Below are 25,426 nucleotides of genomic sequence, written 5' to 3'. Positions count from 1 at the left end.
TGTAAATAGTCTTTCACTCCCTGTATTTTACCCCTACCACCTTCATAATTTGAAAGAGAGTATTCGAGTCAACATTGACAAACGTTTTCTCTAAGTCTATTTTTTTAAGATAAGTCTTAGGGTCAGTATTGCCTCACGTGTTACAACATTTCTACGGAATCCAAACTGATATACCCCGAGGTCGGCTTCTACCAGTTTTTCCATTCGCCTGTAAAGAATTCGCGTTAGTATTTTGCAGCTGTGACTTATTAAACTGATAGTTCGGTAATTTTCACATCTGTCAACATCTGCTTTCTTTGGGATTGGAATTATTATATTCTTCTTGAAGTCTAAGGGTATTTCACCTGTCTCATACATCTTGCTTACCAGATGGTAGAGTTTTGTCAGGGCTGGCTCTCCCAAAGCTGTCAGCAGTTCTAATGGAATGTTGTCTACTCCCTGGGCTTTGTTTCGACTTAGGTCTTTCAGTGCTCTGTCAAACTCTTCACGCAGTATCATATGTCCCATTTCATCTTCACCTACATCCTCTTCCATTTTCTAATATTGTCCCCAAGTGCTTCGCCCTTGCATAGACCCTCTATATACTCCTTCCACCTTTCTGCTTTCCCTTCTTTGCTTAGAACTGGGTTTCCATCTGAGCTCTTGATATTCATACAAGTGGTTCTCTTTTCTCCAAAGGTCTCTTTAATTTTCCTATAGGCAGTATCTATCTTACCACTAGTGAGATATGCCTCTACATCCTTATATTTGTCCTCTGGCCATCCCTACTCATACAGTAAACCTGCGTGCCCTCGCGATAAATTACGGTCATAGTTCCGAATTTTATGCCACGTACTAAGGTCTATGGTCCCTTGGTGGGATAAAAACTTTTAGCTTCCAAAAGATAGGACCTATTAGGTCACATATTTTGTTAGCCGGAAACTCACTCATCAAAACTTATAGGGCACTTCCCGTTGAACTATAATCATGGAATTTGTCAAGAAGCAAAGTTTCATTGAAAAAGTGAGGGAAAAAACCGGAAAACTGAATTTTTTGTCGTTTGTTGTCCGTCTGTTATATCCCATATTTTCCAGGAACGGGTGGACGCACCAGGGGCGTTCATAAAGAATGCAACTTTTCTTTTTTTTTTTTTTTTTTTTTTTTTTTTTTTTTTTTTTTTTTTTTTTTTTTTTGAGGGTAGGATGGTTTTCTCTTCAGCATTCCAATACATCAGATTGCTCCCCACTCTTCTGACTACGAAGCTTTATTTTGCAACATGATCTCCGTTCAATGCGACGCCGTTACGTGAGCTTACAAGGGGAGGCCGCCAATTGTGAAATTCAGATTCGATTCATACTGCGCATAATAAAAGCTCATGGCCAGAGGTGTACTGTGGCAAAGCACCAAGATGCACTTCTCAGCCGTTGTCGAGAAAATCGACAGTTAAAAGAAACCGTTGCGGTGAAATACTCTCTACGATTAATAATTTTCTACAGCGTCGTGGCGCAGCGGTAAGCGCTCGGGTTCGTAATCAGAAGGTCGCCGGATCGAATCTCGCGCCACGCAACTCTTTTTTTTTTAGTATTTGTTTTTTGTAATTCAAATATATATATAATTCCCGGCAATCAGTTGCAACAATTATGCATATAATAAGTTGTTGAAAGTCGTTTGTCATGGAAAAACTGGCGACTTCCAACATCATTATGTTTTCCGCAAACAAAGTTGTATTTCACAAATGTTATTAATTGTCTTCATAATGTTAACCACGTATAGTTAACGGAAGACGCAGAAACGGTATTCCGAAACGAATACGTATAGCGTAAGTCAAACGTTCGAATTAGAATAGAGACCCCACGAACACAAATTTGCTGCGGCATGTATGAAATATAAACTCCGTAAAAAAATTGGATGGCGCGAGATTCGATCCGGCGACCTTCGTATTACGAACCCGAACGCTTACCGCTGCGCCACGACGCTGTAGAAAGTTATTAATCGTAGAGAGTATTTCACCGCAACGGTTTCTTTTAACTGTCGATTTTCTCGACAACTGCTGAGAAGTGCATGTTGGTGCTTTGCCACATTACACCTCTGGCCATGAACTTTCCTTATGCGCAGTGTGAATCGAATCTGAATTTCACAATTGGCGGCCTCCCCTTGTTAGTGGAAGAGCCTGCATGCGCGCATGGTAGCCCTCTACTGGTCGAAGTCGGAGTCAACGTCTTGCAGCATCAATAACCTCCCCATCGTCCACGTCCTGCTTCTTCCGGTGTGCATTGGGTCAAACAGATGGAAATCGGAAGGTGTGAGATCAGAGCTGTAGGGTGGATGAGGAAGAACAGTCCAGTGAACTTTTGTGAGCTTCCCTCCCGTGCGCAGACTTGTGTGAGGCCTTGAGTTGTCATAGAGAAAATGTTCGTTTTCATTTTTTTGGTGATGGATACACTGAAGTTGTTTCTTCGATTTCCTGAGGATAACAGTACACTTCAGAGTTGATCAGTTATGTATTTTATTTTGATATCTTCCTAGTAACGATAATAGGCAAAAATCGTCGAATTTCTCCATTCCCGGGATAGATGAGAGAGGACATCAAACAGAATAACCCCTTCACAGTCCCAGAAAGTGGTCGCCATGACTCTACCGGCTCAGGGTGTGGCTTTGAACTTTTTCTTCGGAGGAGAGCTGGTGTGGCACCACTGCATGGGTTGCTGTTTTGCTTCCGTTTCGAAGTTCAAAAATGGTTCTGAGCACTATGGGACTTAACATCTGAGATAATCAGTCCCCTAGAACTTAGAACTAATTAAACCTGACTAACCTATGGACATCACACACATCCATGCCCGAGGCAGGATTCGAACCTGCGACCGTAGCTGTCGCGCAGTTCCGGACTGAGCGCCTAGAACCGCGAGACCACCGCGGCCGGCGTCCGTTTCGAAGTGATAAACTCATGTTTCATCGCCTGTGACGATGTTCGACAAAAATTTGTCACGATCAGCCTAATACTGCGGATGTCATCAGGCACTGATGGTTCTCCGTTGTTCTTTAGAGTCTTCTGTTAGGTAGCAAGGAAGCCAGTGGGCACACAGCTTTGAGTACCCTAACTGCTGGATCAGTTTGTCAGTACTGCTAACAGAGACCTGCAGTTGTGCAGCAAGGTGTTTAATTGTGCTCCGTCGATCACCTCTAAAGAGAGATTCCGCACGTTCCAACATTCTAGGAATCACAGTCAGGTCGCCTTAGACATTCTGGAAGCGCCTATGAATATCTGCGATGCTCTGATTTACCGGCAACAGAAATTCAACAATAGTTCTCTGCTTGGAATATACCTCCATTACAGACGTCATTATAAAGGTCACGTATAACGCCGCCAGGTAGCAGAACTTCATGGAACTGTAGGGGTTGAAGTGGGAATATTACACGATGTCGCACAACAAATTCCGCATGTTTTTCAACCGAAAGTGACCGAGAATAAAGATGTATTGCATTATTCATTGAACGCCCTTCGTATCAAACTGAAAATTGTCATATGTCAAGGTTTATGGTCCCTTGGCGGTGTAGAAACTTCAAGCTTCCAAGTCAACGAAATCAAAAGATACGGCCAGTTATGTGACACAATTTGATATCTTGCCAGTATCGATATCGATAACATGCAAAAACCGTCGAAATTCTCGATATCTGGGATAGATGAACAACCTATATACATAATTACCTCTTGCACGGAGCCTTCCCACTTACCCGATTTTTAAGCTTCAAAAATACTACAAAAATAGGAGTTTTCAATTATCACTGCTGAGCGGAAAAGCTTGTTATTGGCGAGGCGATTTTTTTTTTTTTTTTTTTTTTTGTTGATGGTTAGGATGATATTGTTGCAGAAGTTCTTTATTTTACGACGCACGTTGTGTTCGAAGTAGTTTGTGGAAAGAAAAGTAGTGGGCACCCAATGGCGTAGGCTACAAGCCACTGGCAGCCAAGGAGCGCCCAACTGCCGTTACTGAAGAAAATTAATGCATCTTTCTAAAATATCCTTGTTCGGCTTCTTATTTGTATTGTATACCGAACATATGTGTGCGCCAGGACAAGGCTTAAACCCACTTATAGATTTGCAGAGAAGAGTTAACGCTAGTTAGGGAACATTACGGTGCACTGGCTGTAACAGTTCTGGGAGAATGTGGTTGAACTTACCTTACAGCAGAGACTCTTGACATCTGGTTTTTGTGTGGTGATGCGTTAAAGTGAAAGGGCGTATTTATGGAACTGATTCTGAGCGCAATAGGCTGAACTTATTATCCTGAAGTAGCAATATTTACGAAAGTAATAAGTAATTAGTCTTAGGAAAGCTGGAAATTCTGAGACTGTTTTATCTGTTCCATCTTCCTCCCGGGAAGCAGATCGTCACACCCTTCTAAAAGTGAACCAGAGACAATATATCTCCAGTTGTACTCTTTTAGACGAAAAATAAGCGACTTACCCGAAGGAATTATCCGAGTGAGACGGAAATCGATAGATATGAGGTATGTACAGAAAAGCAAATGATCACGTTTTTAGAAAAAACTGGTTAATTTATTCAAGTGAAAGAGCTTCACAAACTGGTTCACCTCTGGCCCTTATGCAAGCAATTATTCTGCTAGGCATTGATTGACAGAGTTGTTGTATGTCCTCCTGAGGGATACCGTGCCAGATTCTGTCCAATTGGCGTGTTATATCTCAAAAATCCTGAGATGGTTACAGGGCCCTGACCTTAATGGTTCAAACGTTCTACGTTAGAGAGTGAGATCCGGTGACCTTTATGACCAAGGACGATGATAAACAGCAGAAACTCTCGCCGTGTGCGGCGAACATTATCTTGCTGAAATTTAACGCCAAGATGGCTTGTCCTGAAAGATAACAAAACGGTTCGTAGAATATCGTCGACGTACCGCTGTGCTACAAGGGTGGCACAGGTGACAGCCAAAGAGGTCCAGCTATGTAAAGCAATGGCTCCCCAAACCATAACTCCTGGTTGTCGGGCTGTATGGTAGACGACAGTCACGTTGGTACGCCACCGCTGTTCGAAGAGTCTCTAGCCACATCCTCCCTGGTCATCGGGGCTCAGTTCGAAGTGGCAACCGTAACTGAAGGCAGTTCTACTGCAGTCAAAGAGATTCCAGGCACTCCAGACCATCACTCCTGGCTTTCGCTCGCCACAAGGCCCGACAGCCAGGAGTGATACTCTGGAGTGCCATTTCTTTTCCTAATAGGATCCCTTTGGCCGTCATCTGCAGCATCCTTACAGCACAGCGGTACGTTGAAGATATTCTGCGAAACGTTTTGTTGTCCTTCGTAGCAAACCATGTTGGGGTTACTTTTCAGAAAGATTATGCCCGCCCGCACACTGTGAGAGTATCTCCTGCTTGTTTTCGTGCCTGCGAAACACTACTTTGGCCAGCAAGATAGCCGGATCTCTTCCCAACTGAGAACGTTTGGAACATTATGGGCAGAGCCCTTCAACCATCTCGGAATTTTGGATGTCTGACGCACCAACTGGAGCATTATGGGCAGGGTCCTCCAACCATCTCTGGATTTTGACGATCTAGCGCGCCAATTGGACAGAATTTGGCACTATATTTCTCAGGAGGACATCCAACAAATCTGTCAATCAGCGCGAAGCCCAATAACTGCTTGCATAAGGGCGAGAGGTGGACCAACGCATAATTGATTTTCTCAATCAGTGAAGTTCTTCCTCTTGAATAAATCATCCAATTATTGTGAAATTTTTGTCGTTTGTTTGTATCTATATGTACATCACATCTATCGATTTCCGACCCATTCGGATAAGCTCTTCGTGGTGCACCAATTTTGTATTTATTTTTTAATTCTCTTTCATTTTTTATTTAGTGTATTATTTAGGTATACCTACACAACGTCTAAATCCGCAGGAAGTTCACAGTTTCTATTTTTGGTACGTTAAAGAAATAGTACGGATTTTAATATTTAGCAAGGTATTTGAAAAATAATAAATACAGAAATTGTTTAGGTATAGAGGATCATGCAGGCAGTAACTGATTTATAATTAACTCTATGATGCGTTTACTCTCAAATAAAGTTGCCAGACGACTCCTTTTAAGATAATACCAGAAGTTACAGGTAGACGCGCGATACACGGTTGTTATGTAAGACAGTCTGCCATGTATACTCAGCACATGAATTCTCTTGGCTGACAACGCTTCTCTCGATTGCAAGGTAGCGACTACGCTGCAGCGTCGCGTGTCAGGAGGGAAGATTCATTCTCGAATTTATACAGGCTAAGTTAAGCAGTTTCCATTACATCTCGAGTCAGCTATTTATTCAAGCTAAGCAGAAGAGCCTCTGAGGCGACTGGTACTTAGTACAGACTGAATTTCTGTGTATGACTGTGAGATGAGTTCCTACCAGCTGAACTAAACAGACTAAAACTAACTAAAGTAAGTGGACTATAACAGGAAGAGCAACTTCGTCAGAGGTTGCTGTACGGTCAACAACTAAGTTAATTAAGCACGTGTCTGCTCATGTTTATAGAGCATTAGTGAAGATTTATCACATGTCTATATAAGGGTTTACCAAGCCTTTCATCTAGATGGAGCCAGGAGGATATCAGAAAATAAAATTGAATTCGTAGATATATCTCATTTCAGATATTAGAAAACGTAGTTCAAATAATTTTTATGAATATGAAATCACCTGTTTCGGATTCCATGTAAGAAACGGAAATCCATCTCTATCGTATTAATTGCTATTGCTACCACTCTCTCTAGTTGAATGGAAGTCATTAAACTAACTAAAAATGTGATTATATAGACATATGTAGAGGTGCATCGTATTCGTTGTAGCATTTACGCGTCTGGCTTAGCGCCATAAAGTGTTTACAATTTGCTACGTGGTAAAGTGGAAATTCGATGCACTAAGAAATTTTCTGTCTAGGAATTTAAAAATTATGGGTAGATCTGCTTACTGAACGTAAGAGACTGACGATGTCATAGGGATATAGAAGTAAATTATTTTTAAAACAATTATTAATCGTTACGGAAACATCTGAGCTAAAAAGTTTTTGTAATTATTTTACGGGAAACGTTTACGTATATCGAAATAATCTAGCTATAACTCTCTGACTGCCAAAAATTTGGGTGATTGTGTGTATACTCGTACCGGCTACAATGCAAGTGTTCTTACATGAACATACTATGTAGCAAATAGGAAAATGTCGTAAGGAAGAAACAGTCTTTACTTTATAGTGTTGTTGTTATTGTGGTCTTCAGTCAGAAGGCTGATTTGATGCAGCCGTCTGCGCTCGTCTTTCCTGCGCAAGCCTCTTTATCTCTGCGTATCTACTACAACAGACATCCATTTGGACCTCTTTATTCTTTCCGAGCCTTGGTCTCCCTTTACGATTCTTCTCTCTCCTCCGCGCCCCTCCCCCCCCCCCCCCTCCCGGCGATCCCCTGCACCCTGCCCCACGAGTGACACACACACACACACACACACACACACAGACACACACACACACACAGACACATACACACACACACACACACACACACTCTACCGTCCATTATCAAATTTACGATTCTCTGATCTCTCAGGATGTCTCCTATCAACCGATCCCTTGTTTTATTGTGTTACAATAATACAAATTCTCAGGCACTCAGGCCTAAAAGAATGGAGCACCGGCTGCTGGGAGTTGTAGCGCAAACACTGCGTAACTACTGGTTGCTGGGCACGACCTGTATTTTTTGCTTTAGATGATGGAGTGTACATTTACCGTTGAAGAGTGTAACAAATAAGAGGAATGTAATCTGGAAACAATAATGTAACGATGTGAAATGATCTGTCAACACAATGCACCACTTTAATCTGCGGTACAGGGACTGGTAAGAAACCATTGAAGATACACGGTCGATATGAACGCCCTTATTCTTTTTGTTCCTTTGCAAATATCACTCACATGAGCGTCAACGTTCTTGTGACTGAGTAGTATGTTAATAGATATTTTATAGCCCATTTAGAGTGCGAGTGACCAATGCGTCCGGTTTCATCCAGATGGAGCAACCGGCCACAAAGTGAGATAAACAATAATGTTGAGAGGGGTTTTATGAACAATAATTTCGTAAATTATCCATCCGTATATCGTACTTGAACGATGTGCGAGTCGGTAATTTGAATCTCTTAAGCAGAGCATAGTAACTATAGTGCCGTTCGAAGAACGCGATCTCATGTCGATGTTGGCATCACGACGGAACCACAAGTAAGTACAGTCGCTGCCTGACGCAGCAACGAATGTGAGCCGTCGGTGCAGACACGACCACACGTTCCATACGCTGCCGCTGCTGGAAGACTAGTTACGTCAGAGCGCAGCGCCGCTCAGCCCCAGTCTGCATTCATCGCTTACGATGACAACATCGTCTTACTTCAGGTCCGGCAGTGCGAACTGTATTAGAAATTAGGACTGTATATCGAAGTTTATTGTCAATTATACATTTAGTCAAGATCATCAATCTCAACTGTATCAAGTGCTCGGTTATAGAGTTCAGCGACAGCAACAAATACATTTTGTCACCCTGTGGCCATGGATTGTTTCCAAATTAAGAATTCTGTCTCGTTCAAGTGTTAATAAAAGTGACCTAATATTTTGGGTATGTTTTAGTATCCACTCGACCCCCTCCAGAAGTAAATCTAGGCTTGCTACAATCCACCACTGTACAGTCGTGCACATCTCGAGTGTTTTTCGTTCGGCGAAACAATAAAACGTTGGAATAAATTCCTAAAATAAGTGTCAATTCTTAAATGGAAATGTAACTGCGAAAAAAAAATCTGGAAAAAATCGTGAAACGAAAGAAAGTGTGCCAACAGCAGAGGGAGTTCGTTAATGCACTTTTAACATCATGCAGGGACGAGTAGAACAAGCTGATAAGGTTACAGCAGGGCAAGGGACGCCGAATGTTCCAAACAAAAATAGGTCCAAAATGTACCGGAGTCGAGCTACGCAGATAAAACGGCAGTGTGGGGAAGAAACTAAAGGGCGCAGTTACTCGTTAAATAGTTTCTCCTGAAGATTCAAAGACAGGAAAACTTAAGATTCCTTTCCCTAGCTGCTGTCATCAGATGCGAATTTTTTATCTTTAGTGGGCAAAGTTTTATTATTAGACCAAATACGCTAAAAGTAGCAGAATACCATTAATTTTTAAAGACGATAAGATGTACTGCAGTAATATTGCTGCATAATATAGTCAACATCTGGCACTATAAGGTGGAACGTTATTGATAAGCTAAATATAACATCTTATAATTTTTGCTAAACTACAGAGAATATGAATTAAATTTTATTCTAAGAAGTAAGTGCTTGCTACGACAACGGTGGAAAATAAAATAGCATTTAACGTTGAAACACACTTTCTCAAATATCATTTTTACAGTAAATCCTGCCGCCGTTGGATAAGCAGCTGCAGCAGCAAGTCGTATATTCCTAGCTCACTCATTTGTTACATAGTTTAATTCTTAATTTCTTTGCGTGTTTTTGGTACTTGCATTGTTTAATTCATAAATTTCGGGCGTATTATAGTATTTGAGAGTTGTAGCATCGCGTTTTAGTACCTGAGTAGTGTAAATTCGCGTAGTCGTTTGTCTTCTGTTTTTGTTTTGAACGGCCAGTGTCGGTTGGTCACAGTCAGTGTGCTCCCTGCCGCCGTTGGATAAGCAGCTGCAGCAGCAAGTCGTATACTCCTAGCCCACTCATTTGTTACATAGTTTAATTCTGAATTTCCTTGCGTGTTTTTGGTACTTGCATTGTTTAATTCATAAATTTCGGGCGTATTATAGTATTTGAGAGTTGTAGCATCGCGTTTTAGTACCTGAATAGTGTAAACTCGCGTAGTCTCCTTCCGCCGCCGAGCAGTGTCAGCAGTGCGCAAGTAGCAGCATTACTGCATTTACTACGCAATCTTGTATTTTAATAACCGTTTAAATTTTGTCGATTTGTTTGCGCTCTCTGTAGATTAGTTCAGACGTTCTTTGCAAAACAGTTTTTAGCATGGATAGGGACTCCAACTGCTGTGTTCGGATGCAGGCTGAGTTGGCATCCCTTCGCTCCCAGCTTCAGGCAGTGTTGGCTTCGGTCACACAGCTTGAGGCTGTTGCCAATGGGCATCACTGTGGGGGTCCGGATGGGGGTTTGTCGGGGACGGCCAGCTCGTCCCACGCATCCCCTGATCGGACTAAGACTGTGGTTGCCCGGGATACTGCCCGCATTGAGGCTGATCCCTCACCTGTGGTAGAGTGGTAGGTCGTCTCAAGGTGTGGCAGGGGGTGAAAGACATTCCGGAAGGCAGAACGGAAGGCCTCTCCAGTTTGTCTGACGAACCGGTTTCAGGCTCTGTCTCAGGCTGATACTGATCTTCGGCCTGACATGGCTGCTTGTCCTGTTCCAGAGGTTGCCCCTCAGTCTGCAAGATCCGGGCGGTCGCAGAGGGTGGGCTTACTGGTAGTTGGGAGCTCCAACGTCAGGCGCGTAATGGGGCCCCTTAGGGAAATGGCAGCAGGAGAGAGGAAGAAAACCAATGTGCACTCCGTGTGCATACCGGGGGGAGTCATTCCAAATGTGGAAAGGGTCCTTCCGGATGCCATGAAGGGTACAGGGTGCACCCATCTGGAGGTGGTCGCTCATGTCGGCACCAATGATGTGTGTCACTATGGATCGGAGGAAATCCTCTCTGGCTTCCGGCGGCTATCTGATTTGGTGAAGACTGCCAGTATCGCTAGCGGGATGAAAGCAGAGCTCACCATCTGCAGCATCGTCGACAGGACTGACTGCGGACCTTTGGTACAGAGCCGAGTGGAGGGTCAGAATCAGAGGCTGAGACGGTTCTGCGACCGTGTGGGCTGCAGATTCCTCGACTTGCGCCATAGGGTGGTGGGGTTTCGGGTTCCGCTGGATAGGCCAGGAGTCCACTACACGCAACAAGCGGCTACACGGGTAGCAGGGGTTGTGTGGCGTGGGCTGGGCGGTTTTTTAGGTTAGATGGCCTTGGGCAAGTACAGAAAGGGCAACAGCCTCAACGGGTGCGGGGCAAAGTCAGGACATGCGGGGACCAAGCAGCAATCGGTATTGTAATTGTCAACTGTCGAAGCTGCGTTGGTTAAGTACCAGAACTTCAAGCGCTGATAGAAAGCACCGAAGCTGGCTTAAGCCAGAGATAAATTCTGCCGAAATTTTTACAAAGGTACAGACGGTGTTTAGAAAGGATAGATTGCATGCAACCGGTGGTGGAGTGTTCGTCGCTGTTAGTAGTAGTTTATCCTGTAGTGAAGTAGAAGTGGATAGTTCCTGTGAATTATTATGGGTGGAGGTTACACTCAACAACCGAGCTAGGTTAATAATTGGCTCCTTTTACCGACCTCCCGACTCAGCAGCATTAGTGGCAGAACAACTAAGAGAAAATTTGGAATACATTTCACATAAATTTTCTCAGCATGTTATAGTCTTAGGTGGAGATTTCAATTTACCAGATATAGACTGGGACACTCAGATGTTTAGGACGGTTGGTAGGGACAGAGCATCGAGTGACATTATACTGAGTGCACTATCCGAAAATTACCTCGAGCAATTAAACAGAGAACCGACTCGTGGAGATAACATCTTGGACCTACTGATAACAAACAGACCCGAACTTTTCGACTCTGTAAGTGCAGAACAGGGAATCAGTGATCATAAGGCCGTTGCAGCATCCCTGAATATGGAAGTTAATAGGAATATAAAAAAAGGGAGGAAGGTTTATTTGTTTAGCAAGAGTAATAGAAGGCAGATTTCAGACTACCTAACAGATCAAAACGAAAATTTCTGTTCCGACATTGACAATGTTGAGTGTTCATGGAAAAATTCAAGGCAATCGTAAAATGCGTTTTAGACAGGTACGTGCCGAGTAAAACTGTGAGGGACGGGAAAAACCCACCGTGGTACAACAACAAAGTTAGGAAACTACTGCGAAAGCAAAGAGAGCTTCACTCCAAGTTTAAACGCGGCCAACACCTCTCAGACAAACAGAAGCTAAACGATGTCAAAGTTAGCGTAAGGAGGGCTATGCGTGAAGCGTTCAGTGAATTCGAAAGTAAAATTCTATGTACCGACTTGACAGAAAATCCTAGGAAGTTCTGGTCTTACGTTAAATCAGTAAGTGGCTCGAAACAGCATATCCAGACACTCCGGGATGAAGATGGCATTGAAACAGAGGATGACACGCGTAAAGCTGAAATACTAAACACCTTTTTCCAAAGCTGTTTCACAGAGGAAGACCGCACTGCAGTTCCTTCTCTAAATCCTTGCACAAACGAAAAAATGGCTGACATCGAAATAAGTGTCCAAGGAATAGAAAAGCAACTGGAATCACTCAATAGAGGAAAGTCCACTGGACCTGACGGGATACCAATTCGATTCTACACAGAGTACGCGAAAGAACTTGCCCCCCTTCTAATAGCCGTGTACCGCAAGTCTCTAGAGGAACGGAGGGTTCCAAATGATTGGAAAAGAGTACAGGTAGTCCCAGTCTTCAAGAAGGGTCGTCGAGCAGATGCGCAAAACTATAGACCTATATCTCTGACGTCGATCTGTTGTAGAATTTTAGAACATGTTTTTTGCTCGAGTATCATGTCGTTTTTGGAAACCCAGAATCTACTATGTAGGAATCAACATGGACTCCGGAAACAGCGATCGTGTGAGACCCAACTCGCTTTATTTGTTCATGAGACCCAGAAAATATTAGATACAGGCTTCCAGGTAGTTGCTATTTTTCTTGACTTCCGGAAGGCGTTCGATACAGTTCTGCACTGTCGCCTGATAAACAAAGTAAGAGCCTACGGAATATCAGACCAGCTGTGTGGCTGGATTGAAGAGTTTTTAGCAAACAGAACACAGCATGTTGTTATCAATGGAGAGACGTCTACAGACGTTAAAGTAACCTCTGGCGTGCCACAGGGGAGTGTTATGGGACCATTGCTTTTCACAATATATATAAATGACCTAGTAGATAGTGTCGGAAGTTCCATGCGGCTTTTCGCGGATGATGCTGTAGTATACAGAGAAGTTGCAGCATTAGAAAATTGTAGCGAAATGCAGGAAGATCTGCAGCGGATAGGCACTTGGTGCAAGGAGTGGCAACTGTCCCTTAACATAGACAAATGTAATGTATTGCGAATACATAGAAAGAAGGATCCTTTATTGTATGATTGTATGATTATATGATAGCGGATCAAACACTGGTAGCAGTTACTTCTGTAAAATATCTGGGAGTATGCGTGCGGAACGATTTGAAGTGGAATGATCATATAAAATTAGTTGTTGGTAAGGCGGGTACCAGGTTGAGATTCATTGGGAGAGTGCTTAGAAAATGTAGTCCATCAACAAAGGAGGTGGCTTACAAAACACTCGTTCGACCTATACTTGAGTATTGCTCATCAGTGTGGGATCCGTACCAGATCGGTTTGACGGAGGAGATAGAGAAGATCCAAAGAAGAGCGGCGCGTTTCGTCACAGGGTTATTTGGTAACCGTGATAGCGTTACGGAGATGTTTAATAAACTCAAGTGGCAGACTCTGCAAAGAGAGGCGCTCTGCATTGCGCTGTAGCTTGCTCGCCAGGTTTCGAGAGGATGCGTTTCTGGATGAGGTATCGAATATATTGCTTCCCCCTACTTATACCTCCCGAGGAGATCATGAATGTAAAATTAGAGAGATTAGAGCGCGCACGGAGGCTTTCAGACAGTCGTTCTTCCCGCGAACCATACGCGACTGGAACAGGAAAGGGAGGTAATGACAGTGGCACGTAAAGTGCCCTCCGCCACACACCGTTGGGTGGCTTGCGGAGTATAAATGTAGATGTAGAATTTCTGTCTGCAAATCGTAGACATAGTTGCGACTTGGCCCCATCCGATTTTATCCGTTACGAAACTTAAAGTACATCTTCGAGAATTCGCTATGATAGGGATGAAGCGGTGCAAGCAGAGGTGAGGTGTGGTTTTATTTTTCAGCACGCTCGCGTACAAAATATTGACAGCGAAATTTTAAATTAAGATTCATCACCTAAGTTTGGAAATGGTAGAGGCTTTTTTGAAGAAGTCACCATCTGCGTGACAGTGAGATCATAGAGATTCTAATCGAGGGAAGCTGGACTGCGACAGTAAGCTGAGACCGCATGATGTTGCTCTCTGCGCAGAACATTGCACCTACATTCTGGAGGAGCGCTATTGTAATGTCCGTCTGGCTATTCTGGTTCATGGTTCCCGTCGTCTTATAATATCAGCTCAGACGTATTCTATACTGGGTGTATTGCCAAAGCCACATATGTCATTTCTCATGTTTTCCCTCAGTAACTGATAGCTGCTATGAAAGACCGAGATTTTCGTTTTAGTTTGGTGCTGCGGACAAGAGACCTTCCTCGTTCTGCTATCTGGACTGGGTGGAGTCTATCAATTTTGTTCACCTGAGCGAGACGTCGTTTAAAAGTAGCAGAGACTCCCTAAATGCAAAGTATTCCTCGCGTAAAGACTAAAATCGTGTCGAAAGTAAACTTCAGTCACTGTTTGAACTGGTGTAGCCATAACGTTTTAGGTCTAGAAAAGTTAACTACCTTCCGCAATGATTGTACTCGTGAAACCAACATTACGCACTTTTGCTGATTATCTGCACGAAACACCATAATGACACTTCTATTTCACTGCCGGTATCCATCTCGTTTTTAGGGATCGCTAACTGAAAGACTACAGCCGTTAAACAACTGTTATAGACGAAGTTTTGTTAACTCGTATATAGGAGATTCTGACGGAACTACCAAACTGCGGAACCATGTTGATAGTTCTACGCCTGATTCACTCCTCTCGTGTAGGTAGCGCTGTAGACGACTAAGTGCCTGATGATTAGTCTTAGTGACATAATTTAGTAATAATTTTATCTACAATATACCCCACAAGTCAACTTACGGAGTGTGGCGGAGAAGACTTCTGGTAACATCTTTCCTTTTCTCCCATGTTCGCCCCTGAACAGTGTTTGGGAAGACGACTGTCTATAGACCTTCGAATAAGCTTTAATTTCTCTTTGTCGTCGTGCTCATTTCGCGAGGTGTGTATTGGAGGAAGTAATACGATAGCTGACTCTTCTTGAGATGTACGTCTCTTAATGTCAACAGCAAATCTCTCAGACATTGTCTGTTATCGAGAAGTGCGTATGGTGGGGAAGTGGCGTTTCCCGGAAGAACGTTACAACTGCCGTACAGAAATACTAGGAAGCAGTTCCCCGTCTAGCAGTGGAGCGCAGCGTTCAGTGATATATTTTCCTGTTCGTTTCCTGCATTAGTTTTATTATTTGCTATTTTCTGTCCCGTGCAGTGTTAACGCATCTAGTGAAAAATACGCCCTCCCTCCTTGCGGCTGTTACTACACTCCAGTATCACCATTGATGTAAACGGCACTCTGTGAAAGGGTCTGTATAACGTTCTGAAACACCTGTAGGAGCTGCTTGTGACTCAAGCGGGCAGACGGAGTGGACACTCGACTGTCATCTCTTCAGTTTACTGCAAGGCTATCAACGACTCTTTTGTTTACCACAAGAGTTTATTGAGCATTTCCGTAACGCTCTCGCCCCTACTATACGATCTCGTGGTTAAATTTGCCGCTCTTTGTTGGATCTCATCTGTCAATTCTATCAATTCAGCTTGGTCGCAGGCAGATGAGAAATACACAGCAATAAAACAATAGCCATTGAAGCCATTTATTTCGTGGATTTTTCCCGTAATATTCTTCCAATGAATTACAGAATGATTTCTTGTTCTACGATTTCTTTTGTCTGGTCAATCTACTATGACGTTCCGGACGGTAGCTCGCAGGTGCTTATGGTTGTTACTGTTTCCACGGATTTTTTCGCCAACAATGTAATCGAAACGTAATAGACTCTTAGCATGTTTATCTACAAAACGTTACATTTATTTACTCTCAGGGTTAACTGCCAGTCGCTGCTCCAGTCATACATCCTCCGCAGGTCTTCCCGCAATTCGCGAGTGTTTCAGCGCCACAGTCTTACTACAGCCAACACCATCGTCGGTAAATAGCCTTCTGGAGCTTCCCTCTAGTTCATTAACATATTTTGTAAACAGTGACGGTCCTATCACACTTCCTTGTGGAACTCTTGATATTACATCTGCCGAGTTCCATCTGCTAGGAAGTTCTGAAATCGGCTCCTATACTTGAGAAGCTCGTAATCTGTTCATACAACGACTGTACCGAATGCCTTTCGGAAGCAAAGAACACGGCATCAACCGGGACGCCGATGTCTAAAGCTCTCTGGATTTCATGGCCGAACACAGTGGGAGATGTTTCGCAAGGCCTCCGTTTCCAGAATCCATGTCGATTTTTATAGGGGCGATCCAAACATTTTTTCCGACTGAGGGCGTTGCTGCAGTGTATGCCCAAATGGGTTAAATGGCTCTGAGCACTATGGGACTTAACATCTGAGGTCATCAGTCCCCTAGAACTTAGAACTACTTAAACCTAACTAACCTAAGGACATCACACACATCCATGCCCGAGGCAGGATTCGAACCTGCGACCGTAGCGGTCGCGCGGTTCCAGACTGAAGCGCCAGAACCGCTCGGCCACCAGCGGCCGGCACTGTATGCGCAACATAGCGCGACTAGGGTGCGGGTGTATAAGCACCTACATGTAGGTACGGAATCAGTGTGGCATTCGTGTCTTTCCGACAGACGTGCGATAAATGCAGAAACGCAAACCATGGCGTCATTGTTACCAAATTCGTCCAGATAAAACCATGCTGGTGCTATTCTTTTGCCGGCCGGAGTGGCCGGGAGGTTCTAGGCGCTACAGTCTGGAACCGAGCGACTGATGACCTCAGAAGTAAGTCGCATAGTGCTCAGAGCCATTTGAACCATTTTTTTCTATTCTTTTCTTGGCTGCCAAAGGACAAACGCCGATAGACATCCATCGGGGAATGGTGTACGTGTATGTACGTGCATGTATGTCGAAAATCACCGTTGTGCATGGTGCTCCAAGTACCGTTGTGGGTGTTGCTGCTTCATTATAGTGCACGTTCTCATATCGCAAATGTTCGTAAAGCAGGGTGGGAGACACTCGAATAATTGCCCAGTAGTCCTCATCTCTCCCTGAAAAAGACTTTGAAGGGTCGACGATTCCTGTCGGACAAGAATGGGCAGCACGCAATTACGGACTTCTTGACGCAGCAGGACACGATGTTTTACGAAATGGGCATATTCTGCATGGTGCTTCTATGTGATGATTAGCTCAATGCTCATGACGATATTGTCTGACTGGCATACCGGTTCTGGACTGTATGGCCTTAGAACGGACATTTCTTGATTTCCCTTTATAAATTTTTCGTTCCCTAAAATTATTATAATACGTGAGTATAAAATATGTTCTGTAATTCTACTACAGACTGACTTATCCTATAGGCCTATGATTATGTGGAACTACTAATAGTTACATTTGGTCAACTACAGTCAAGAATAGTACAAAAACAGTTCTGTTACTTTCGTTGTATTACGTTAAAATGTGGTTAAGCTAAGCTTAATTCCTTTGCACTATTTGGCATGCCGCGTCCTTGTGGAGTGGGAAGAAATCGTGTGTTGTATACGGCTTGTATGTAGTCTGAAGCGTAAGATATTAAGCCAGTATACAGAATCACACATTTCTGCTACAGCGACCGTACCGACCGCGGTGGTTCTTTGGAGCCAGTAGGAGCTTGGTTCAGACTCTACTGACGTCGACGGTACAGTAAACATTAATTTTCGTTCCTTTTACAGCGAGCGTCAGGAATGTCTGATGACCGCGTTAGGGACCATACGTAGTCGCGGACATAAAAGGCGAGTAAGTTTCACCAGATTATCGTCCTGACGTTGTTCCTCTCGTGTTTTATTGCTGGTGGAGAGGCTTTGATTTAATAAAATGGGTACCTAATTTATGAATTTCACTCTTAATTCGAAGCTTGTCAATAGCTACAGCAATTAGTCACGAAATTTTATATACATATACAAGGGCTATTCAATAAGTACGCAACTTCTTTTTAAGCAGGGTTCCAGGTCACCATATTATTCACCACATTTTTGGCCACAAAGCATAATTTTTCAACATAATCTCCTTTCAACGCGGCGGCTTTTCGCCACCTTACTGGCTCGATATGCCCGCTTGGCGCCACTCTCTTCGTCCGCATCGGAGCCAACATCTTGCATCGTCAATAACCTTCCCATCATCCACGCACTGTTTCGCACGGAGTGCATCCGTCATTGAGACTAAAAGATGGAAGTCGAAAGGTGCGAGATCCGGGCTGTAAGGTAGATGAAGAAGAACAGTCCAGAGAAGTTTTGTGAGCTCCTCTCGGATGCGCAGACTTGTATGAGGCCTTAAGTTCTCGTGTAGGGAGTAGGAAAAGTTTGTTTGAATTTTTGTACCGATGAACACGTTGAAGTTGTTTTTTCAATTTTCTGAGGATACCACAATACACTTTAGAACTGATCGTTCGTATCATGAAGGTGGGCGTCAAACAGAATAATCCCTTCAAAGTGCCAGAAGACCGTCGCTTTGATTTTATCGGCTGAGGGTGCGGCTTCGAACTTTTTCTTCGGAGGAGAGGTGGTGTGGCGCTACCCAATGGATTGACGTTTTGTTCCTTGTTCGAAGTGATGAACCTGTGTTTCATCATCTGGGACGATGTTCGACAAAAAATTGTCACAATCATGTCTGCACGTTCCAACACTGCGGGAGCACAGCTGCATGCGGCCGGCTGGCACGAGGAAGATCGGACAAGTTTGGGCGACTTTGTTACGATGATGACAGACTTCACGCCCAAAGACTCACCGTACTTTTTTTCACTGCCAGGTCTCCGCAGACGTTCTGCAAACTCCTATGAATATCTGCGATGCTACGGTTTTCCGCCAAAAAGCTCAATGAAAGCTTTCTGTTCGGAACGCGCCTCCGCTGCAGACGTCATTTTGAAGGCGCGGTAGCTTACCGAAACTTCATGAAACTGTAGAGGCTTAAGCGGGAATATTCCACTATGTTCCACAACAAATTCCATAGTCTTTCAAACGAAATCGTCAGAAAAAAAATCGTGTTTCATTACGTAATGAATGACTCTCGTATTTTGGTGATGACGATCAACTGACAATTTTTTGCCGAATATTATTAACTGTTAGTGATGCTGTTTTCAGTATATGGTTACCATAATGTAGTTTCAGTATACTGTTTAATCGCCATGTACAACAAATTTTATTGTATTTACGCCTTGTAAATGTCAGAGCGATTCCCCATTGAGCTGAGGCTTGCTGACTACTAGTAACAAATAGCAAATAAAAGGAGGAACTGGAGTAACATTTCAGTTGCGATACTGTTATCCGCTTGGTTACGTAACGAGTTCACGATAAATGCCCATTCAGCTCGGCGCCACGAGTCAACTCGCCTGATAACCCACAGGTCCAGTCAGTACACACTCAAGACGGAAGCATTTGAAACACCACACCATCTCACGCATAGTCGAACTTTGCTTGCAGCAATTTTCGTTTGCTAGAAAACGTATAAGGAAATTCAGTTAGGCAGAACCAAGAAAAATTACACTTAAAATGCGAAATGAAGACAGTACAGTAAGAGTTTGGTGCAACAGTTCGATTCGTAAAGCAGTACCTCATTTAGAGTTTCCAACACATGACATTGTGCTTATCAAGAATTTATATCAGTACTACCTGCAGAAGACGCCATACGAGAACTGCTCACATGCCCACCTTCCTGCAGAATCAGCTATTATTTTAATTTGATTCAGGTGTGAGTCTGCAGGTCATTATGTCTATGTACGTGATATTTGTCAACAAAGGTTTGTAATATGGAAACGTGGAAACTATTTTCCTGTAGAATTAACACTTGCTTTCGTTATTTTTTACGAAGATATTGCAGAAACATTCTCCCTTCTAAATGGAACGACGCACTGTTTTAATGATATTGGTGATGTCTTAAGATACAGTGTTCTGCAAAACTTTAGGACAGAAGTAACTTTCGCATGCTGCATCACTGCCAAGTAACATAGCTCTATTAAACTTGGGTCATACACAGAAAGAAGTGCTAGGGTATAGCAGAGAAGGCAACTAGGAAATACGGAAAGAGACGAACAGAAATGAGACTTTTATCCAGAAAACAGTAAATACACTGAAGTCACCGCGATTTGTGATAGTGCCCTGGACATTATAAAGGCAAGACGAGGTTCTTATTAGAGTGCGGGTGCGTGGTCACCACAGACGGCAGTACATGCTCTGCAACGAGCTGCCATGCTGGAGACGTGGTTGCTACGGAGTTCTCGTCGTAGGGCGTTTCATTCCTATACCAGGGCGAGTCGCAACTGCTGGAGGGTCGTTGGTGCATGTGGACGCGCTGTAATACCTCCCCCAACACATCCCGCACGTGCTCTATGGGATTTGAGTCGGGAGAAAGTGCTACCAATCCATTCACCGAACATCCTCTTGTTCCAGGAGCTCCTCCACAGGAGCTGTCCCATACGGTCGCAGGTGTCATCCATGATGTTCCGGCGTAACGACGATCAAGAACGGAAGAGCATACACGGATGTGAGACGTCAGCCAATACTACGTTGACGAACCCCTCTCTAGGACGACACCAAGACGAGCGGCCCCAATGTTCATAAGTAATGTAGTTAGCAGTTATGTTACCTCGTGCCTGAAACCTGGACTTCCATCGCCGGAAGGTGGTGTGGGACTTCAAGTCCCACCGCCACACCTTTAACGTGCTCTCCGGCGATGTCTTTGGAATGACATCATTGTCGAATGGAACAGTTTTACCATCCACCAAAACAGCAAGACCGTGAGCCACCGCAGACGATATAGGCCGCGGCCGGAGTGGAAAACGAGCTTGCAGCAGTGACTTACGAACTATATTGTTTTGCTTGTAATGAAATTGTCTATAACGAAGGACATTGATTATTTGCAAGTCGCCACTTGCAAAGTTAAGTGTTATCAGTTTAACTTACTGTAGTAAACTCCATTAATGCGATTTGCTTGAATTGCTGTCTAGCGAACCGAGAAAACAGTTTCCTAGGCACCCTATGTTAGACGAGTGAGCAGAACACAATACTTAAAAATGAAGTCAGGGCTGAATGGATCCCCGAAAAGACACACATGAGGAAGAACTACAGTACCGCAATAACTGGACAGGTGAGTGTATCGTATACAGAGATATGAAGGTCATTACGCCAATGTAACGTTATGACTCCGTACACCAGAGCACCTGGAGCGTCGGAACGGTCATGTTCGATAGTGTTCTTGCGTGCATTACGTAACCTCATATGGTGAGACATGAGAACACGTGGGTTTATTTGTGTGAAATAATTTAATTCAGAGCCACCAGTATCATCATAGATAAATACATGTTAATGAGATTCTGAACCACATACTGGGCAAGCAAACGAGAATTTCAAATATTTATAAGACTTTCATTGAACTGAAAAGATACAGTGTTTTTCCAAATGCCAAGGTAGCATGTCAACAGTACAAAATTGGCATACGAAAGCATTAAATGCCACCTACAAAATGTCTGATTAGAACGAGCTAAAAGCTGTCAGTTGTACTTTGTCTGAGCTGAAGAACAATCGGCGCACAACCATAGAGTTTTCATTGTTTACACGGTAGTGCCGGCACTCGAGAAAGGGGTGGCTCTTCAAGAGACGAACGATATTCATGTGAGAAGGAATTTTTACAGCTGCATCACGTAAGGTTCTTACCCCTTTCTTGTTATTTGTCAGTTGTTATTAGCGGTCGCAAATTCAAGTATCGGTAATAGGAAATTATACGACATGGGGTGAAGGACTCAGCTATAGGTAAACAAGGGAGGATTAAGAGCTGTGATTGCGCATCTAGTACCAATACTGTGTGTGTGTTTCGGTTTTTTATGCCGTTTGGTTGCTGTTTATTGTTACTTAATAAATTTTGGTATGCAGGTGGTTGATATTCAAAAACTCACAAGGTTTTATATGCAAATTTAGCCACTGTTTATTATTTGTGGAATACAAAAGAGCCTTCGATCGTAAAACTTTTCCTTTATTTTATTTCCGGTTTCGGTCTATGAACTCATCATCAGACGCATCTAGAAAAGAGAAAGAACGTTGAAATCTGCGAACGAGAGCATAACGATAGCGTGTAATAACAATGGTAGTAGCATTAACGTTCATGATCTGAAGGCAGCATTAATGTCTTTCAGGAAATTGCAATAAGAGAAAAATTTCAGTCCTAACAAGCTTCGGTCCGAACTCGTTGTCATCATCACCTTCACAATACTATTTCCAATCTAGTTGGTTCTGTTTTGGAAATCTCCGCATGAAAATTAGTTGAAACATGCTATACGACAATCGCTGCTTCTTATATCACGCGTAATAGTTAGCCTTACCATTTGAGCCACTATAAACCGAACACACTTTCTTTTTATTTCTCTGAGTTTTTTAAGTAACTTCTAATCTTCAGATCAATTGTAGTTGCAGAGCAACCCGTCAAATTTTATGTACTGTGTGCAACCTCACTGATTAATATACTTCTTTTCATCGTCTTTCCACTGGCTACCTACCGTCAACATTTATTTCATTTTTAATAACACTTAATATTTAACAACTCGTCTCATACTCAATTAAGAAATGCACCATCGTCAATTAGTAAAACTAGCATTGTCAGCACTGCAATGGTCGATGACAGTACACTCCCAAACAAATTGGCCTCTGTAGACAGTGGTACGCCTACAGCCAGGAGAGAGCCTGGGCAGCAGAGAGCGCACTCACCGACGTAGGCGTGCGCGGTGGTGGCGGCGGCGAGCAGCGGCACGAGGAGCGGCAGCCAGCGCGGCGGGGTGTGCGGCGGCGCCATGGTGCGCCGCGGGCGGCAGCTGGCGCGCGACTGCCCGCCGCCTGCACCCAGCTGCGGACCCACGCCGAGCGCAGCGCCGCTCAGCGCCGCCGTTCGATACGTCGCCGGCGCCAACCGCGGCCGCGGCCGCCTCTCTCCGCGTAGCAGGTTGCCGACTGCGTTCCTGCACCGCCGCACCCGCCGTCTGCAGCTCACAGGGGGACCGTACCATCTTCCAGTCACCGGTCTGATTCATACTGACAAGATGTTCAATGCACGATTAGGACTTCGACATACGTAAACAGGAAGACGCAACTGTCAAGCGTGAAAATTTTATGCCGGATTAAATACAGCGTGACGATTATTAAATTATATGAAAAAAAAAGGAAAAAACTTAAATTACTTACAGACTACGGCGAACACACACTTTATTGAACATGTTAACGTCACAACAGACATTCGTATTTAGGTTATGATATGTTCGATATGCCTGCCATCATTGGCGATGATAAGGCGCAGACGAAAACGAAATTCTGCATGACCCGCTGAGGTGTAGAAACATCGATTCTGTCGCTGACCTCCTGAATGGCTGTTTTCAGCTCACAAATGCTTTTCGGCAGTTTTATTTTCACAAGTCCGTCAAACAGACAAGTTAAAAAAACACGGTGACAGTCTGGTTTCTGTTCGCAGGAGATAAAAATCACACCTAGCGACAGTACAGTTTCTGTTCGCAACACTCGAAAAAGATGCACAATACTTCACACACACTAAACACTGCGCTAAAGAGTAAACATAAAGATGACACACCACAGACTAAGGCAGATGGGGGAGGGGGAAGACCAGGACAGATGAGGCGAAAAAAGGGGGAGGAGAGAAAAAAGCAAAAAGGAGGGAAGCCAATGGAGGGAGAGAACACACAAAGGAAGGGGCAGGGCAGACGCGAGAGAGGGCGTGGAAGGCAGAGGAGGGGAATGCAAAAGGACTTGGAGCAGAGAAGAGAGTCAAAGAGAGGGTAGATGGGGAAGAAACAGGATGGAAGGGAGGGGGAAGAGGGAGTACGGTAATAGGTCAGAGGTAGGGAGGAGGAGGTGTGAGGATCAGAGTTGATTGGACGGATAACATGATCACACAAACGATTTTTTTCCTTTATTGTATTTTCAATTTCCCAACCAGGGCAGGCTGGCAGCAACATAGGCACTGCTCTTCAGCCAAGAGACATTACAAGTAGAAAGGAAGACATTTAAAACGGTATAAAGAAAAAAATATGGCGGAAAATAGAAAAAAAGGCGGAACATAAGAGAAGAACGCATACAAAAAGCGTTGACTGTAAAACGGAAAAATCTAAAAAAGTAGTTGACACAAAAAACCACTCACTGTATGGATTAGAAGGCACCAGGCAAAGATCGACTGGAGCATAAAAAGTCGCAGAACGATTAAAATAGCCACTCAATGGATCGTGTAGCGCAGAACAATCATGGACAGCTTATTATATACAGATGGAGCACACAACTGAACCCACATCACATGATGATATAGTATAACGGCACTGATGCAACACTAATCCAGCACACTTGATGATGAATACAAACCTGGACGAGCTGCCAGGGGTGGGGGACAAGGTAGAAGGGAAAAGGAGGCGAGAAGGAGGGGAGAGAAAGGTAAATGAGGTGGGGGCCACGCTGAAGAGGGTCAGAGGGGAAGGATGGTAGAGGAAAACAGCCAAGGAGGGGGTGCAGAGACTCAGGGGGGAAGGAGGAAAATCCACTCTGGGAGAGGAAGGGGAGAGGAAAACGGGGCCCAGGGTCAGAGGGGAAGGATGGGAGAGGAAAACAGTCAAGGAGGGGGTGCAGAGACTCAGGGGGGAAGGAGGAAAATCCACTCTGGGAGAAGAAAGGGAGAGGAAAACGAGGCCCAGGGGAGGGGGGGAGGACAAGGCCAGGTACAGTTGGTAGGAAGGGTAGATGTCACAGCAAAGTTCAACATCAGGAGGGGGAGGTGCTGGAAAATGCCCTGATGAAGGAGATGGAGAGTGTAGAGGTGGAGAGAAGGAGGGATACAGCGATAGAGGCGCGGCAATGAGAGATGGGTGGAGAGGAAGAGGAAGGAGAAACTAGGGAATGGGGGGGGGGGGGGGGGAGCAGGCCTGCAGACAATGTAAAGGATGCAGAAGGGGATAAGGTAATACTGGAGTCATGTGGGGGAAGGAAGGCAAATACAGAAGGCAAAATAGAGCAAGTGGCATTGTAGGATTTGGAGGGCCTTATAAAAGTGGGAGGGGGGGGGGGCGGAGATCCAGGCAATGCTGGCATAACAGAGGATAGGACAGATGAGGGATTTGTAGGTGTGGAGGTTAATGGATGCATGCAATCCCCATATCCAGCCAGACAGGAGTTTCAGGACGCAGAAGTGGGAATGGGCTTTCTGCTGGATGGTCAGGAGATGAGGGGTCCAGGTGAGGTGACGGTCGAGGGTGAGGCCAAGGTATCTCAGTGCGGGGGTGAGCTCGATGGGACGACCATAAATGGTTAGGTAGAAATCATGGA

The 25,426-nt window shown here is 44.2% G+C and overlaps 1 protein-coding gene across 2 annotated transcripts in view; it reads right to left on the bottom strand.

The window, feature by feature from the left end:
* Window positions 1-22,923, bottom strand: part of LOC126483873 (CUB and sushi domain-containing protein 1-like) — a 434,289-nt gene extending 411,366 nt beyond the window's left edge. For both annotated transcript variants that reach the window (XM_050107116.1, XM_050107118.1), the window contains exon 1: window positions 22,820-22,923. In XM_050107116.1, the coding sequence (XP_049963073.1) occupies window positions 22,820-22,904 (85 nt within the window). In that variant the 5' untranslated portion in view covers window positions 22,905-22,923. The remainder of the gene's footprint in view (window positions 1-22,819) is intronic.
* Window positions 22,924-25,426: the final 2,503 nt, after the last annotated feature.

This window comes from Schistocerca serialis, chromosome 6 (assembly GCF_023864345.2).
Source record: "Schistocerca serialis cubense isolate TAMUIC-IGC-003099 chromosome 6, iqSchSeri2.2, whole genome shotgun sequence".
Lineage (NCBI taxonomy): Eukaryota > Metazoa > Arthropoda > Insecta > Orthoptera > Acrididae > Schistocerca > Schistocerca serialis.
Note: the sequence above shows the minus strand (reverse complement) of the source record. Positions and strands in the feature narration are given on the sequence as shown.